Source organism: Manis pentadactyla, chromosome 5 (genome assembly GCF_030020395.1).
Source record: "Manis pentadactyla isolate mManPen7 chromosome 5, mManPen7.hap1, whole genome shotgun sequence".
NCBI classification, from domain to species: Eukaryota; Metazoa; Chordata; class Mammalia; order Pholidota; family Manidae; genus Manis; species Manis pentadactyla.
In genome coordinates this window covers 56,260,001-56,278,973 of record NC_080023.1, presented here as the reverse complement: position 1 = coordinate 56,278,973, position 18,973 = coordinate 56,260,001, and the positions used below count along the sequence as shown (strand labels likewise).

The following is an 18,973-nucleotide window of genomic DNA, read 5'->3' as shown; positions in this document are numbered from 1 at the left end:
CCTTATGGTGGTGTGCTAAGTTATAACCTGGTATCTGACTCTCTCTAACCTCACCTTCTTCTCTCTTCTGTGTGGCCATATTGACCTTCTTGCTCTTCTGCAAGCACACCAGGTCTCCTCCCACTTCAGGACACTTGTACTGTTGTTCCTTTTGTATGCAGCACTTTCCTCTCAGATATTCGCATGATTCCATCCTTCACTGTGTTCATGTCTCTCTTAGACGCCACCTTTGCAGAGGTTTCATCTGATCACCTTCATCTAACCCCACTCTTTCATTCTCTACCCTCTCACTTCTCACTTTACATTTATGTATACATTTATTCATTACTCACGGCCTGTCTTCCCCAATAGGATATGTGAGGGCAGTAAATCTATCCTCAGTACAACCATATCTATACTACTTAAAATAGTGCCTGAAACAAGTAGATGCTCAATGAACATACATTGAATGAATGAATGAAATCAAAGATATCTTTTTAATAGTGTGCTTGGCAATTCCAGTAACCATAAAATCTTCTTGATACAGAAAATGTGATCATTTTATTGCAATTTTTATAATCATCTAAAAAAAGATTTTGAAGACCCTGGTATATTTTTGAAGGACACACAAAAACTATAGAAATGTTACTCATATTTGTAAGAATTAAATTAAATTAGTAAATATTGTTGCTTGGGTAGTTCTTTCAGAGGTGGAACTGACCTTGCTGATATTATAGGATGGGATGAGATTGTTTTGGGGTGCTTACAAGATGGCAATCATTACTTTGAAGATTAGCTATAAAGGGAGACAGACCTTGTGCTGAATCTAGAACTCATAAGTCTAAAATATTTGTTAAGGAATTTTTTTTAAGTTTCATGAAATTCTTTTTTTTTTTTTTTTGAGAGGGCATCTCTCATATTTATTGATCATATGGTTGTTAACAACAATAAAATTCTGTATAGGGAACTCAATGCACAATCACTAATCAACCCCAAGCCTAATTCTCAACAGTCTCCAATCTTCTGAAGCATAACGAACAAGTTCTTACATGGTGAACAAGTTCTTACATAGTGAATAAGTTCTTACATGGTGAACAGTGCAAGGGCAGTCATCACAGAAACTTTCGGTTTTGATCACGCAACATGAACTATAAACAGTCAGGTCAAATATGATTATTCGTTTGATTTTTATACTTGATTTATATGTGAATCCTACATTTCTCCCTTATTATTATTATTATTATTATTAATAAAATGCTGAAGTGGTAGGTAGATGCAAGATAAAGGTAGAAAACATAGTTTAGTGCTGTAAGAGGACAAATGTAGATGATCAGGTGTGTGCCTATAGACTAAGTATTAACCCAAGTTAGACAAGGGCAACAAAACATCCACCAATGCAGAAGATTTATCTCAAAACAGTGGGGGTGAGGTTCTAAGCCTCACCTCTGTTGATACCCAGTTTCTCACCTGATGGCCCCCCTGCGACTGTGCCTGTCTTAGGTTGTTCCTCCCTTGAGGAATCTTACCTGTCTCTGACTAACCAGTCATCTTCCAGGAAGTTTCATGAAATTCTTATCACCAAAATCCTAGAAATGTCCTATATGCTTTTCATTATATTACATTATATAAACACTATCTATTCAGACTAACGTACTACTCCACCCCACCCCCCACACACACACAATGTATAGAGCTATTATACACTCCAGGAAAAGAGCAAAAGCCTATGCAACTTTGCCCTTCTTCATTACTTGTTGGACCGGTCATATCTAAGAGATAGGGAAACTAATTTTGATGACTAATTCATATTTGAAATTCCCCCCATTTCCCATCACTTTGCTAGTTTTTATGCTTCTGTAGTCACTTATTATCATGATTGTCTTGCCAATGTGTTTCAGCCTTAGGCAAGTTCACTATGGATTCAATGTGACCAAAGAAATGACAGTAGAATGTTCTGGGGTGAAAGGGTTATAAGGGTTATATCCAACTTTATTCCCATGGTGGCAGATCAGTCTCTAGAATCCTGTCCACCCAGAGCAAGTCTGCATGCATTGAGCTAGATGCATTGAGCTGGTCTCTGCCTCTGGGCCTCTCTACCCACACAGCCATCTCAGTCTCTGCCCTTGGTGCTGCCACCACTCCAGTCTCATCTCTGCTGTTCTGCAGCCCTGCCACTGTGCCACCGTGTCTCCTAGAGCACTTGGCAGATCTATTTATATAGAGTCAATAACGATGTATTGCCCAAATTAAATTAGTAAATATTGCTAATTTCTTGCCAGAGTCCTTTGATTTATTATGTTCCTATCTTTGAAATTCTTATCAAGCCCAAAGTAAATTTTGCCTCATCATGAAAATATGAGTGTCATCACTAGTTTGATGGTTCTGTCATTCTAAATGCTGCAACAATGCAAGGAGCTCCTCTTTGACTACCCACCATTTTGCCAATATTTTTAATTCACATTTTTCCAGTATTGCCAACAGTCTTCCCATAGAAAGAGATCTTCCTAAAAGAATTGTGCTTCCCATCAGCTGGATTAAATTAGACTTTTTAAGTCATTAACATGGTCTCCCAAATTCTCTTAAGCTCTTCTTACTTCTGATCCTCTATTCAAAATATGTGAATTGTTTTCATTTGTCAATTTTATCAATTTTTCTTTTGAGTGGTAGTGAGAAATACTAGTCATCAGTGAGTTGTCTTTGACATCCAAATAAATTCAATGGTCATATTCCTGTTTAATAAGGTGCTTTTATGATAAAAAGAAGTTGCTGTGCTTGCAAGCAAGGAGTAACAGGGGCAGGATGTATTTAATGAGTATCACATGCTGGAGGACTCCCTTTGTCCTTTAAGGGGAAGTTCAGTTTACATCTTCTGAGAAGTCTTTCCTGTACACATTTCTGTCCCTTTCTCAAACAACTTTTATCATTCCATCCTCCATATTTTCTTTTCTTTTCCTGGATTTTTTTGGAATAAAGTTGACATTTAATATTATATTAGTTTCAGATGCACAGCATAGTGACTTGGTAATTAAAAACATTACTAGATGCTTGCAACAGTAAGTATTGTTGCTCCTGTTATCATACTAAGACATCACCATACTGCTTTCTACAATGGCTGAACCAATTTACATTCCCACAACAGAATAGGAGGGTTCCCTGGTCCTTGTCAACACTTGTTATTTTTTTGTCTCACTGATTGCAGTCATTTGGACTGGTGTACAGTGATACCTCATTATGGTTTTGATTTGCATTTCCCTGATGATTAGCAATGTGGAGCATCATTTCATGTGCCTATTGACTATATGTCTTCTTTGGAAAAATGTCAATTCAGATTCTCTGCCCATTTTTTAATTGGATTATTTGGTTTTTTTGGTGTTGAGTTGTATGAGTTCTTTATGTATTTTGGATATATATATAAAGCCCCATATCAGCTATATCATTTGCACATAATATTCTCCCATATCATGAGTTCCCTTTTTGTTCTGTTGAAGGTTTCCTTTGCTGTGCAGAAGCTTCTTAGCTTGATGTCATTTCTAATTTGATTATTTTAGCTTTTGTTTCTCTTGCCTAGGGATATATCCAGAAAAAATTTCTTATATTAATGTTCAGGAGATTCTTGCCTATGTTTTTTATGGTTTCACGTCTTACATTTAGGTTCTTAATCCATTATGAGTATATTTATGTGTATAGTATTCCAGTCTCATTCTTTTGTATTTAGCTGTCCAGTTTTCTGAGCACCAGTTATTGAAGAGACTATTTTTTCCCCATTGTTTACTCATGCCTCCTTTGTCATATATTATGGGTTGAACTGGTAATATATATGCATGGGTTTATAGCTGGGCTCTCTATTCTATTCCATTCATCTGTAGGTCTGTTCTTGTGCCAGTACCATACTGGTTTGATTACTGTAGCTTTGTAGTATAGCTTGAAGTCTGTGAGTGTGATACCCCCAGCTTTGTTCTTACTTCTCAGGATTGCTTTAGCCATTCAGGGTCTTCTGTGGTTCCATATGAATTTTAGGATTATTTACAATAGTTTGTTGAAACTGTTGATATTTTGATAGAGATTGCATTGAATCTGTAAATTGCTTTGGGCAGGATGGCCATTTTTACAATATTAATTCTTCTTATCCATGAGCACAGGATAGATTTCCACTTATCTGTGTCTTCTTTAGTTTTTTCATCAGTGTCTTATAGTTATCAGAGTACAGGTTTTCACTCCTTGATTAGGTTTATTCCTAGGTATTTTATTCTTTTTGATGTAATTGTAAATGGAATATTTTCCTGATTTCTATTTCTGCCAGTTCATTGTTAGTATATAGGAATGCAACAGATTTCTGTATATTGATTTTGTATCCTGTAACTTGCTGAACAGTTATTAGTTCTAATAATTTTTCAGTGGCATCTTTAGGGTTTTCTATATATAGTATCATGTCATCTGTGAATAGTGACAGTTTTATTTCTTCCTTACCAATTTGTATTCCCTGTATTTCTTTTTCTTGTCTGATTGCTATGCCTAGAACTTTCCATTGAAAGTGTGCATCCTTATCTTATTCCTAAACCTAGAGGAAAAGCTTTAAAGCTTTCAGCTCTTCATCACTGAGTGTGATGTTGACTGTGGTTTGTCACATATGGCCTTTATTATGTTTAGGTATGTTCCCTGTATACCCACTTTATTGAGAGTTTTCATCATGAATGGATATTGAATTTTGTCAAATGCTTTTGCAGCATCTATTGAGATGCTTATATGGTTTTGACCTTCCTTTTTTAATGTGCTATATATCACATTGATTGATTTGTGGATATTGAACCATCCTTGCATCCCTGGTATAAATCCCACTTGGTCATGATAAATGACTCTTGATGTATTTTTTAATTTGGTTTGTTAATATTTGGTTGAAGTTTTTTCATCTTTGTTCATCAGGGATATTGGTCTTCAGTATTCTTTTTTTGTATTGCCTTTGTCTGGTTTTCATATTAGAGTAATACTGGCATGATAGAAAGAGTTTGGAAGTATTCCCTCCTCTTCTATTTTTTGGAATACTTTAAGAAGGATAGGTATTAGCTCATCTTTAACTGTTTGGTAAAATCCATCCATGAAGTCATCTGGTCCTAGAATTTGGTTTGTTAGAATTTTTTTGATTACCAGTTCAATTTCATTACTCATAGTAGTGATATTTTGTTCAGATATTCTTTCTTCCTGGGTCAGTCTTGGATGATTGTGTGTTTTCAGGAATTTATCCATTTCTTCTAGGTTGTCCAATTTACTGGCATATAACTTTTTGTAGATTTCTCCTATAATTCTTTGAATTTCTATGGTGTTAGCTGTAACTTCTCCTTTTTCATTTCTGATTTTATTTGTGCCCTTATTTATTTTCTCCAAGAACTAGCTCTTGGTTTCACTGACTTTTTTCTATTTTTTTATTCTTCTCTATTTATTTCTTTCCTGATATTTATTATGTCCCTTCTTCTACTAATTTTGGGTTTCATTTGTCTTCTTTTCCTAGTTTCTTTAGTTGTGAGCTTAGAATCTTTTTTTGGGATTGTTCTTGTTTCTTGAGGTTGACGTGTATTGCTGTAAACTTCCCTCTTAGAACCACTTCTGCTGCATCCCATATATTTTGAACCATTGTATTTCAGTTTTCATTGTCTCCATGAATTGTCTGATTTTCTCTTTGACCTGTTCCTTGATACACTGATTATACAGAAGCATGTTGTTTAGCATCTACGTATGGGCTTTTTCCAGTTTTTTTCTTGTTATTGATTTCTAGTTTCATACTATTGTCATTTGAAAAGATGCTTGATAGAATTTCAATCTTCTTAAATATGTTGAGAGTTAAGTGTCCTACTATGTGATCTATTGTGGAAAACATTTAATATCCACTTGAGAAAAATGTGCAGATCTTTTGTTTTGGAGTAGAATGTTCTGTATATATTTGTTAAGTCGATGTGGTCTAATGTGCCATTCAATGACTCTGTTTCCTTATTTATGTTCTGCCTGGATGATCCATCCATTAATGTAAGTGGAGTGTTAAAGTCCCCTAGTACTGTTTTTTTACTGTAAATTTCTTTCTTTAGGTCTGTTAGTATTTGGTTTATATATCTAGGTTCTTCTATGCTGTGAGCAAATGCTTATAACTGTTATATCCTTTTGTTGGACTGACCCCTTTATCCTTATGTAATGTTCTTCTTTGTCTCTTGTTACTTTATTTATTTTGAGATCTATTTTGTCTGATGTAAGTATTGCAACTCCAATTTTTTTTCCTACCTGTTTGCATGGTATATATTTTTTCCATCCCTTCAGTTTCAGTCTGTGTGTCTTTAGGCCTGAATTGAGTCTCTTGTAGGCAGAAAATAGTTGGGTATTATTTTTCCATTCAGTTGCCCTATTTCTTTTGATTGGAGTGTTTAGGCCATTTATATTTAAAGTAATTATTGATGTATATGTATTTGTTGCCATTTTGTTAAATGTTTCCTGGCTGTTTTTGCTGTTCTGCTCTGATCTTTCCTTTTCTCTCTCGCTCTCTCTCTTGTCTTATGTTTTATGACTTTATTTGGTTTATGGTTGGGTTCCATTCTCTTTTTTGTGTATCTATTATAAGTTTTGGCTTGTGGTTACTATGGGGTTCTTATATGAATTCCTATGAACATAATACTGTACAATAAATTGATGGTCACTTAAGTTCCAACACATTCTAACAGCACTACATTTCTTACTCCTCCTCATTTTATGTATGTAATATCACTTATTACACCTTTTTATTAAGAGATTCCCTTAATTTTTAAATGCAATTCCTTTTATTACTTTTGTATTTTTGACCTTAATACTAGGTTTTAAATAATTGATCTTCTACTTCTGCTATATGTTTTCTTTAGCAATGGAAAGTTTTCCCTTTCTTAAATTTGTAGCTGCTAGTTACAGTTTTCTCATTTCCTCTTAAAGAAGTCCCTTTAGCATTTCTTATAAGGCTGGTTTAGTAGCAGTGAACTCTTTTAGCTTATGTTTATTTATGAAGCTCTTTATCTCTCTTTCAATTCTGAATGTTAACCTTGCTGAATAGAGTATTCTTGGCTGGAGGTTTTTTTTCCTGTTAAGCACTTTGAATATATCATGTTAGTCCCTTCTGGCCTGTACAGTTCCTGCAGAAAAATTGGCTAATAGCCTTAGAGGATTTTCCTTATATGTAATTTTTTACTTTTATCTAGCTACATTTCACATTCTTTCTTTGTCTTTTACCTCTGATATTTTGGTTACAGTGTGTCTTGTTATGGGCCTCCTTGAGTTTATCTTGTTTGGAACTCTCTGCTTCCTGGTCTTAGTAGACTGTTTCCTTTCCCAGGTTAGCAAAGTTTAAGCTATTATCTTTTCAGATAAATTTCCACTCTTTCTTCCTCTCTCTTCTCCTCCTGGGACTCTTATATTGCAGATGTTAGGATGTTTGGTACTATGCTAGAGCAATCTTACCCCATCCTCATTTAATTCTTTCTTCATTCTGCTGTTCAGCTTGAGTGCTTCCCATTACTCTATCTTCCAATTAACTGATCCATTCTTCTGCATCCATTAATCTGCTGTACATTCCCTCCAGCATATTTTTTTTTTTTGTCTATTCAATTCTTTACCTCTGCTTGGTTCTTTTTCAGACTTTCTATCTCTTTGTTGCAGTCCACCTTGAGTTCTGCTACTGTTTTCTAATGTCCAGAGAGTATCTTTATAACTTATTGCTTTAAACTTTTCATTGGGCTTCATTTAGTTTTTTCTGTGTTTTTTTTTCTTTTTTTGTCATTTGGAGCATATTCCTCTGTCTCCTCATTATGTATGACTTTCTGTCCTTGGTTCTAAGAATTAGTTGAAAGGGCTCACTCTCTCAGTCTTGCAGAATTGGCTTTGTGTGGGACAGTTCCCTGTGTATACTATAAATGCTTCTTGTTTTTGGCATGTGGGAGGCTAAGTAAGTGTGAGATGGACTTTATCCTGGTTTTGGGGTTCCCAGGGCATGGCCCCAGGGGTGAAGCCTTTGGGGCCTATTGGAGGGGCTCCTCAGTGGACCCCTATGAGTTCTGTGCTCACAGAGGCAAGATGATGGGCCACTGGCAAATTGTGGGCACAATCCAGTTAACTTCTGGATTGGCAACAAACGAATTCCCTGTGCCTCCTCACCCATATGCCTATACACATTCTGGGCCACTGGGGACTGCTCCCAGGAATTCCTATGTCAGGTGCCCACTGGGTCCACTGGTGGCATTAAAGTCAGGCTCTGTGCACTTTCCTCCTCAGGCCCTCTGAGCTCCGGGCCCCTCTTGAAAGTTGCCTGAGAGGCACCACCCTGGTTTCATTCATCTTACCAGTGGTTTGGCAACTTTCCAATCCACTGATGGCGGCTGGGATAGTGGATGGCAGTAGGCAGCAGGCAGTAAGGCAGAATTCTGGATCTCCTGCAGGCACATCTGGTTATGGTCAGGGAGCTGCCTAGACCAAGTCTGAGATTGGTATGTACACCCAGATCCTGCTCTCAGCCACACTAAGATGTGCAGAAAGAAAGCAAACAATGGTGCTGGCCACCTCCTCTGATCCCCAATTGCCTCAAATAGTTTATTTTCCAAACAGCAAGTGTTTAGGTCTGAAACTTAGGTTCCTTCACTTATGATCTAGTTGCACTTTAAACTGCAAGGTTTTTTTACATGCCTGAGGGCAGCGAGTCCATGCCTGGCTTTCTCAGTGATATCTTCCCTACAGGTCACTGAGCTGAGAGTAGTGTTTTCACGGTTACCTTGCTTCTGTCTTTCTTATCATGTTGGCTTTTCAGAATGTGATCTTTCTGTCCCTCATTGTACAGAAGGTGTTCACTTAGGTCACCATTCTTCTTCAGGGTGAAATGCCCTCTGTGTAGGTGTAGATTCAGTGTGTAGGTGGGAGAAGGTGGATTCATGCTTTCTTCACTCTGCCATCTTCCCAGAATTCCCCCCTCCTTATTTGCTTATCACTGTATTTGGTAAATCTTATAATTTTCTCTATGGCACTATATTTATTTTATTATTTCATATCTTTATACTGTACCATAAGCCCCTTGAATACAAAGCATATGTCTTTTTACATAATATTTAATTAAAAATTAAATAAAAAATTGTTTGTATCCCCACTATTTGGACTATATTAGGCATATAGTAAAAGTTTCTTAATTGACTTGAATTAAGTATAAAAAAAAGAACAGCCAACAATCCCACTCTCTAGATGATTCATGTTGCTCTCAGTATATTCCAAGTTCAGTACTAGGAGAGCTTTGTCTAGCAACACGACATATTTTACATCAATAAAAAAGTTTCATATTATTCACATGTAGTTTGGGGACCCTGTATCATGAACTCAATAGTCACATAGTAAGACTCTGAGAGAGAAAACATACTGGAAAAACTTCTAGTCTATTTGAAGTTCAGAGAAAGTAAATAATAACTGAGTTTATAAGACTTAGACCAAACTGCCTCCACACCAACAAATTGAATACTGTAGTTATTAAATGCCTCTGTTACATATATATGTGTGTGTGTATGTAGCCATAGATACAGATATAGATATAAATATAGATACTGATATGGATATAGATAGATATAGACAATGTGACTTGAAAAGCAGTAGATTACAATCAGTTCAGAGAAGCTGAGAATTATTCAATCAATCCTAAACCAACAAATAACTATTCAAAATAGCATAAATGCTTTCTGGTGATATAACCTCAGAAAATCGATCGCAATCTCTAGTGGGAAGTCTAGAAATGGGAAAAATGATTCAGTATTTGTTTTTTGATTCAATATCTTTTTGTAGTGAACTCATTCAAATACAAATTTTATAACAAATAAACTAAAACAGATAAAGTTTAAAAAATGCAGAGGACAAATGACATCCAAAATATATAAAGAGCTCACGCACCTCAACAAACAAAAAGTGAACAATCCAATTAAAAAATGGGCAGAGGAGCTGAACAGACAGTTCTCCAAAGAAGAAATTCAGATGGCAAACAGACACATGAAAAGATGCTCCACATCGCTTGTCATCAGAGAAATGCAAATTAAAACCACAATGAGATATCACCTCACACCAGTAAGGATCGCCACCATCCAAAAGACAAACAACAACAAATGTTGGCGAGATTGCGGAGAAAGGGGAACCCTCCTTCACTGCAGGTGGGAATGCAGATTAGTCCAACCATTGTGGAAAGCAGTATGGAGGTTCCTCAAAAAGTGCAAAATAGAAATACCATTTGACCCAGGAATTCCACTTCTAGGAATTTACCCTAAGAATACAGCACTCCAGTTTGAAAAAGACAGATGCATCCCTATGTTTATCGCAGCATTATTTACAATAGCCAAGAAATGGAAGCAACCTAAGTGTCCATTAATAGATGAATGGATAAAGAAGATGTGGTACATATACACAATGGAATATTATTCATCCATAAGAAGAAAACAAATCCTACCATTTGCAACAACATGGATGGAGCTAGAGGGTATTATGCTCAGTGAAATAAGCCAGGCAGAGAAAGACAAGTACCAAATGATTTCACTCATCTGTGGAGTATAAGAACAAAGAAAAATGGAAGGAACAAAACAGCAGCAGAATCACAGAACCCAAGAATGGACTAACGGTTACCAAAGGGAAAGGGAGTGGGCAGGAGGGGTGGGAAGAGAGGGATAAGGACAGGGAAAAAGAAAGGGGGCCTTACAATTAGCATATATAATGTGGGGGTGCATAGGGAGGGATGTGCAACACAGAGAAGACAAGTAGTGAGTCTATAGCATCTTACTACGCTGATGGACAGTGACTGTAATGGGGTTTGTGTGGGGGGACTTGGTGAAGGGGGAGTCTAGTAACCATAATGTTTTTCATGTAATTATAGATTAATGATAATAAAATTAATTTTAAAAATGCAGAGGACTGAATTAAACCACATGCTGTAAAGTGTCTCAAATCAGTGGCTCAAGTCATATTAAGCAAAATGACAAGCGAAAAATAAATTGTAAATATAAATTTAAAAATTAACCTTTTGCCCTCTGACTCTTTAATTACTCCATCTAGGGGTTATCTGGTCTTGGTATTTGGTTTAAGGAAGCTTTACTCCAGCTTGGGGATCTCTCTCTCTCATCATGTGAGTGCCCTCATGTGGCTTGTTCAGTCCACCTGAACCATATATGCTTACATTTTATTCAATTTGACTTTTTTAAAAGTGTACAAATGGATTAACTTTGAGAATTCTGGAACAATTTAGGTACTAATAGGCTATCTTCATTGTCATGACTTATTTCTAATTCATTATTCTTTAATCTGGTCAAAATATTATGACTTTTCCATGTATTTCCATATTTCATTGTATTTTGAACAGCTTTGTTCCATTGATTCTCATATAAAGATCAGTAATCTCAAAGATAAACAGAGATTGAGGTTTAAATCGTGTGTCAATCATTCAACAATCTCACCACTGTGTCCAATATAAAAAATACACAGGCCGTTTACTGCACAAATACAGAGGAAGGTGACCTGTTTCTGCATACTTCTACGTAAAGTACAATAGTCAAAACCCAGATTAATTTGTCCTAAAAAAACTCCATTTTAAGAAAAGGTCTGTAAAAGTTTTGGGGAAAAACAAATCTATTTCAATTGCTTAAATAAAAAACTTCTTGAAATTTCAACTACTGAAATTTCAGTTTAAACTTCTGAATTAGCTGTAGCCTCTCTCTAAAAACTGAGTGTTTTATGTCCAACAGTCAGAGCCACCTCTGATACAATATTTATAGAGTTTATTACAACTTAGTATTAAGAGTAGGCAAAATGTCCCACCTATGTACTTCGGTATGATTACAGAGCTTATCGTCAAAGAGTCTGCCTCTTAAAGAGAACATATCTCTCAGACTTGTCAATCTGCACAGGTGGCATTAGGGAGGTGTGCCATATTAAGAGGTTCTGTTTGCTCTCTTGGTCAGAACATTTAGGAGGGTGTCTAGAATGAAAGGTGCAAGACTGTGCTTTTTAAAAAACACCCTTTTGGTCTGTGATAACATAGTTAGTCTGCTGTATCTAGCTGCATTAAATCATAAGAATTAAATAGTTGAGCCCTGAGTGAGTGCACATGTGAGCCCTTTAAGAGCTGTTTATTTTTGCTTTTGTTTCTTGAGTTGGTAGATGCAAGCCCTGCTGGTTTTCAGAGCCAGGTATTTGGGAGCTCATCTCTTAGGTCTTAACAGTTGGAGTGCCTGATCTGGGGTTCAAACCCTTCTCTCCTCAGGAAGAAGCTCTGAGTTCTGAGTTCTTTCCCAATTGTAGGTCACCGTGCTTGGGGTGGGGTTTATGGCAAGATTGTGTCTCAGACTTTCCTGACAACCTATTTCAGTGTGGTTTCTTTCTCATTTGCCTGACGTACAGGAGTCACTCAGATAGATTTTAGTTTTCTTTCCAGAGGAAATTGTTCCGTATGTAGCTGTAGATTTGGTGTGCCTACAAAAGAGAGTGAGCTCAAGATCTTCCTACATCACTGTCTTGATCTGGAACCATCACTTACATTTTAGAATACTTTCAATCTTGTATACAGATAATTTTTCTGGATCAAGGACCTAGACTGTATTTCTTTCATTCTTCATTCATTCAAAGAGCAGTAACACTTATGTAAGGAATTATTCTAGATATGAGGATTAGATACAAAGTAGTATAATCTATTATTTTGCTAGAAGATGGTTTCTGACTTCTTATTCATACAGTTCTTCAGAAATTATGAAATATCTCATATACAACTTTTTAAAAATCCTTACAACAACCCAGAGGTGGGGGATATTATTATCCTAATTTAACAGACAAGGGATTCTTAGAATCAGAGACAATAAGATAACAGGGTCAATATGTAACCAAACTTGAGCCTTGGATTTCTGATGCTAAATTTTATGCTTTTCAAATATTATTTCCAGATGTACTTCATTACTGTAAACCATTCAATTTTTATTTCTATTCAGGTTACCAAAATGCTTTAGTTTCTGTATTTTTTTTATTTTAATGGATTTTTTAAAATGTTATGAACTTCTAAACATTATGGTTCTTTTATATATCATCACTACACTTACTGTGATGTCATACAATGCCATTTTTATTTGGTATCCACAGTGAAGCATTAAACGATAACTTATGCTCCCAGAAGATTGTTAGAATAAAGGTATGAGTTTCATTTTAAATATTCTGAGATTGTTGTCATTGGACTGAGCATCATGGTTTTATTTTAATGTTGCTGAGTGGTTGGTATGTGGAACCAGCTGAACTAGTCAAAGAATATTTGCATTGACAACTGAAAGATTTATGTTCCTGATGTCTATGCATCTAGACATAAGTTTATTACTAATTTTGTAAGAAATCCAGAAACAATGATTTTCACAAATTATAAAGAAAAATATTGCATGATTAACTTGGAAAGTAATTGTGTTGACTTACATGATAACTCTGGAGAAAATATGGAAATGTATTTTAATATAAACTGTCAGATCATCTGAAGAATTATACTTAGAGACAAGACCAAAAGCATAATAAAAGAGCAAAAAAAAGTCATTTGTTTCTGTGAAGGAAACAAACAGGGCTATCGTCTGATTTGTTACTTAATATTATTTATTTGTACTATTTTTGGTCCTAACAAAGCCATAAAATGCTTTTGTTCCTCATTTTACAGAATCACAGAGTTTAACTAACTTTCTGGTAGCAAAACCAGCGTTAAACCCAGTTGGTTTGTGTTTATGTCTATCCTGAAATATACCAACATTTTCCATTTAACCTTAAATGTTTGCTTAAATAGAGGAGTAAATCTGAGTAGTATTTTCCTTCTGCATTTATATTTCCCATTTTTTGTTTTCATTTTACTTTAACATGAAGAAAATAAAACAAGGCAAAACAAACTACCCTTCTCTCTCAGTAATAAACATTAAAGAACAAAGTAATGCTTAATTCTTTCTTAAACAGATACAACAGAACAAATTTATGTTTAATTCTCTTTTAAAAGATGCACTGCAATGTTCAATATAAGGCTGTTAAAAAATTCCATTTAACATCAGATTCAGATTCAGACCTAAATGAGGAAATAATTGTCATGTACAAATCAGAATACACATATAGGGATATATAAAGTGATTTTAAATGCCAACAAAATAAAACAATCTTGTTCAAAGTTTGAACCAGTTAAAATTTAAAATAATCTTTTCTAACTTACCATAGCCACATTCTCAAAGTTTATTTCAACCATTCAACTGCCTTGACTGCATTTTGTTTTGTTTATCATGGCTCATCCCAAACACTTTGTAACAGTCTAAAAAACAGATTTTTAAAAATTTTCTGAATATTTTATTGGGGTTTTATGACCTTATTTTCCCTGACTAGGGAGAACACCACTTCCTTTGCAATTAGCCAGTATGGGCCTAATGCTTCTGCCAGCTCTGCTTGGAAGCATGAATGAGTATTGGTAAAACTTATTTCACTTCCATAAGATAAAGCTAGCATTACAGTTACATGAAAATGATCATAGCTGATCACGAGAGTAAATTTATTTTAGAATTAAATATGACCATGGTTTTGAAAATTCTCCTTTAATAAGATGCAATACTATCATGACTTCATATGTGGCCAACACCACCATATTTGACAGAATTTGTCATTTCTTGCATCTTGAAGGACTCGGGGCATAGCAACCAAATTGACAAAACTTAGGAGAAAAGAAAGTGAGAAGAAAGATTACAGCAACCAAAATATCCACAAACTACATAAGCAAGGATAATTAATGCCATAGATTCTGGATATGGAGAATTCAATTATGGGTGGGAGGAAGGTATTGCAAGGGGACATTGGTAACTTTTTTGTTTTCTTGGGTTGTATAATATCAGCCTTAACAGATATTTTTTATTAGAGTCATTCAAACAGGTGTTAGTGACACAACTGCAATAGAATGAGTCAAAGAGAAAAGGGCATAAAATGAGTACTTTCCATTTGGCTTAAACCCAAGACAGACCCTGCTCATTATTAACAATACTGATGTCTGAATTGGAAACACAGTCTCTTCCTTAATCTTTCTCATTTTGCCAGGAGGCACAATCATTTACCTGGACATCAAAACAAGGGAGCCAGTAACCCTTTTCTTGTCCTACAGTTAAACAACCAGTCCATACAGCTTAAGAATTGGAGCTAAATCCATCTCCTTCTCTTCACCCCACTGCCTCAGCTTTAGCTCAGGTCCTCACCATCCTTTCCTGAATCTTCAAAATGACCTCTAAACTTGTCTTCCTGTCTTCACTCTTGCTCTAATCCCCAACTACATTTCTGCATCTGTGATTATTCTAAATTCTCAGTCTCATTAAAACTTTTATTGCCTCCCTGTCTTCTGCAGAGTTGATTTCAAGATGGTTTACTTTAGGTTATGAGACTCCTCATGAGCTGGTCCAGCCCACCATTCTTACCAGACCCTCTTTCTGGTACAACAGTGCTGTGAAAGACTTGCAATTGTGAACAGACTTTGAGAGACCATAAATTCTTTGAGGGCAAATGCCATATTTTATGTATATTTTTTATTCCCAGTGCTAATTACACTAGTCCCCCCTTATTTGTGGTTTCACTTTCTATGGTTTCAGTTACCCAGGGCCGTCAAGGTCCAGAAGCAGATGATTCTCCTTCTGATTTATCATCAGAAGGTCAATAGTAACCTAACACTAAATCACAATGCCTACATTATTCACCTCATTTCATCTCTTCACGTAGTCATTTTATCATTTCACATCATCACAAGAAGAAGGGTAAGTTACAGTACAATGCTTTTAGAGAGAAACAGAGAGAGACCATATTCACAGAACTTTTACTGTAGTATAATATGTTCTATTTATTATTGGTTACTATTGTTAATCTCTTACTGTGCCTAATTTATAAATTAAATTTTATCATAGGTTTATATGTATAGGAAAAAAATAGTAGGCCTCCACAGTGGGTCTTGGAACATATCCTCTATGGATAAAGAGGGACAACTATATCAGTAATGAAAGCTGTTTCACATCCTACACTTTTGTGGAGGTTTTTGCACATGTCATTTTCTGCTGTACCAGTAAAAGAGTCTGGTAAGATTGGTGGGCTGGACCAGCTCATGAGGAGTCTCATAACCTAAAGTAAACAGCTTGAAATCAACTCTGCAGAAGATGGGGAGTCAATAAAAGTCTTAATAAGTCTGAGAACTTTTTATATTCTTTTTTATACCAGGAGAAAACTTAATACTCATAATTTAATCGTTACCTTCCTGATAAAATCCCCTAACATTCACAGCCCTCCAAAAAGTTAATTGCTTTCTCTTCTTGCACAGTTTTATTTTGATACAGTTCATACTATATATTAATTACTTGTTTCCATATTTATTATCTCCTTTTAAGATGTGGGTGTCCTAAAGGCAAAAACTCTATCTTAAAATATTTATACTTCTATGGGCCAAGAATAGTTTTGAAACATTGTTATAATGTGATAAGTACTATTCTAAGGACTTTCTATCATTTCATTTAATGCATAAAGTTTAGAGTAAACATTTATTAGATAAAATAAAAACATAAAACCTTTCAAAAATATCTCATTAACAAAATATCAAGTATTGGATCTTATTTGTAGGTTGGGAAAATGAAGTAATAAAGGCCAACTTTTGGATTTCATTGGGAGAGGCTAACAAAATGCAAAGAACCATGACCACATCTTCAAAAGTAATGTCGCTACTTTTAAAACAAGTCATTAAGAAAAATTTTTTAACTGAAGTATAGTTGACATACAGTATTATATTTGTTTCAGGTGTACAACACAATGATTCAACCACGAAAAGTGTAGTTACTATCTGTCACCATCAAAATTTATTATAATATTACTGACTATATTCCCTATACTGCTCCTTTCATTCTCATGACATATTTGTTTTGTTACACTTCACCTATTTCACCTGTCTTCCCACCCTCTCCCCAGTGGCAACCACAAGTTTGTTCTCTGTATTTGTAATTCCATTTCTTTTTCATTCGTTTGCTTTGTTTTTCTAGATTCCACATATAAGTGAAATTATGGTATTTGTCTTTCTCTGCCTGACTTATTTTAGTTAGTATAACACCCTCTAGGTCCATCCATGTTATTGCAAATGGCAAGAGTTCATTCTTTCTCGTAGCTGAGTAATATTCCACTGTGTGTGTATGTACATATTTACGTACATATTTCATGTACAAGCCATTAAGATATACACATGTACATACACACACACACACTTGTATATACACAAGTCATTAAGAAAAAATTTAAGGTCATTCAAAAAGTATTCATATTAAAATATTTTTAATCAAGCAGAACTAAAGAGATTATTAGATAACTTTATTGCTAAAAACTTCCTTATTGAAATATGAAAGTGATATTTATAAATTACCAGTTTATTAAGTGAGTCTTTGTATTTCACCACCCAAAATTGCCAATGTGCCAGACAAAATGCAGTGGGAAGATATCTTCACTTGAATGTCAACATCAGAACTTGAATCAAAATTTACAGAGTGACTGGAGTGTTAGGGAGTTAAAAACCTTGTATTCTTTTCAAGATCTGAGTATCCTATTGTTATTTAGAAGTATAAACTATTTTCTTAGAGGAACATAGCAAGTTAACATAAAGTAGAACCATAATGATTTTCTTTGTTGTTTTACTGTTTATTTCTGTTATCACAGACCAGTTGAGTTTTCAGAGGCTGATTACCCACAAGTTAAATATCAAAGAAGACAGCAATTTTGGGACCCTATACGTCTAGCTCTTTTTACATTGGCAATTGCAGCAATCATAGGAATTGCAATTGGTATTGTTACTCATTTTGTTGTTGAGGGTGAGTATCCAGGTCACATTTCTATTAAGTGTGCCTTAAGTGTGCCATGACTTAATTTCTTGAAATTCTCTGTTGTATAAAAAATGTAATTCGCATTATATTAACATTTTAATTACTAATCATTTACTGATTTAAATTATAGCTTGCTCTGGTATTAAGTTGTGTGTTACATATTTCCAACCAGTGAAGCTTGCAATATAGACAATTACATGGACAGACACATCGAAAAGAAATACATATTTAAAATGAGCAAGAAAAGTCAAAAGATTATCTTCAGAATAAAGACAAATTACATCATGTGTTGAATTTAATATACTTTTTTCCAAAATCAATATATTAAGGAGTTACCCCAAGGACAGCTGATATAATAAGAATACCTAAAAAAATCTTTAAAGGGCTAAAGATTAAAGATTATTTTTGAAGGAAGAAAAGATTGTGTTATGACTGGGGAAAGAAAAGGAAACAGAATTAATTCTGAAAGACCTTCCAGGAAGAGAGGAAATATTGTCCAACATGATCAGTTTACTTTTCTACCCACTTTACTGGGGGATTGATAATATCCATTTTTTAGACTCTCATTTTTTTAGAAACTCATGAATCAAGTTATCCTCTTTAATTGTGTTTTTCTTGTTAATATCTTCTTTGGGTTAAAATGTAGTGAAGTAGTTTTGTGTTTAAAATGCCCTCCACCTCAATGCTACAAGTGTTCAAAAAAGAAAAGTAAACAGATAATAAAAATAACAAAAAAGTATTTTTAAAAATGTCATGGAAGTAGGCTAAATAATACTCATCATACCACCCCCCCCACTTCCAAGGTCTTAATCCATGTCTTAATCTTGGAACATGTGTTACCCATACAGCAAAAGAGATTTTCCAGATGTGATTTTCCAGATGTAAGTTAAGGATTTTGGAAAGGAGAGATGATTCTGGACTCTCTAAATGGGCCCTCAGTTTTCTAGATGGGCCCTCCAAGGTCCTTATAAGAGAAAGGCAAGATCAAGGGAGGAAGGCTATGTGATGGCAGGGGGCGGAAGGGAACAATGTGAAGTGGGACCGCAAGCCAAGGAATGAGTATCACTCCTCAGAGCCAAAAAAGTCAAGGACAAAGATTACCCTCTTAGAAT

At 35.1% G+C, this 18,973-nt stretch overlaps 1 protein-coding gene across 2 annotated transcripts in view; it reads left to right on the top strand.

Moving 5' to 3' along the window:
* Nucleotides 1-18,973, top strand: part of LOC118928680 (transmembrane protease serine 11F) — a 91,611-nt gene that overhangs the window by 36,636 nt on the left and 36,002 nt on the right. For both annotated transcript variants that reach the window (XM_057502283.1, XM_036918144.2), the window contains exon 3: nt 17,698-17,849. In XM_057502283.1, the coding sequence (XP_057358266.1) occupies nt 17,698-17,849 (152 nt within the window). The remainder of the gene's footprint in view (nt 1-17,697; nt 17,850-18,973) is intronic.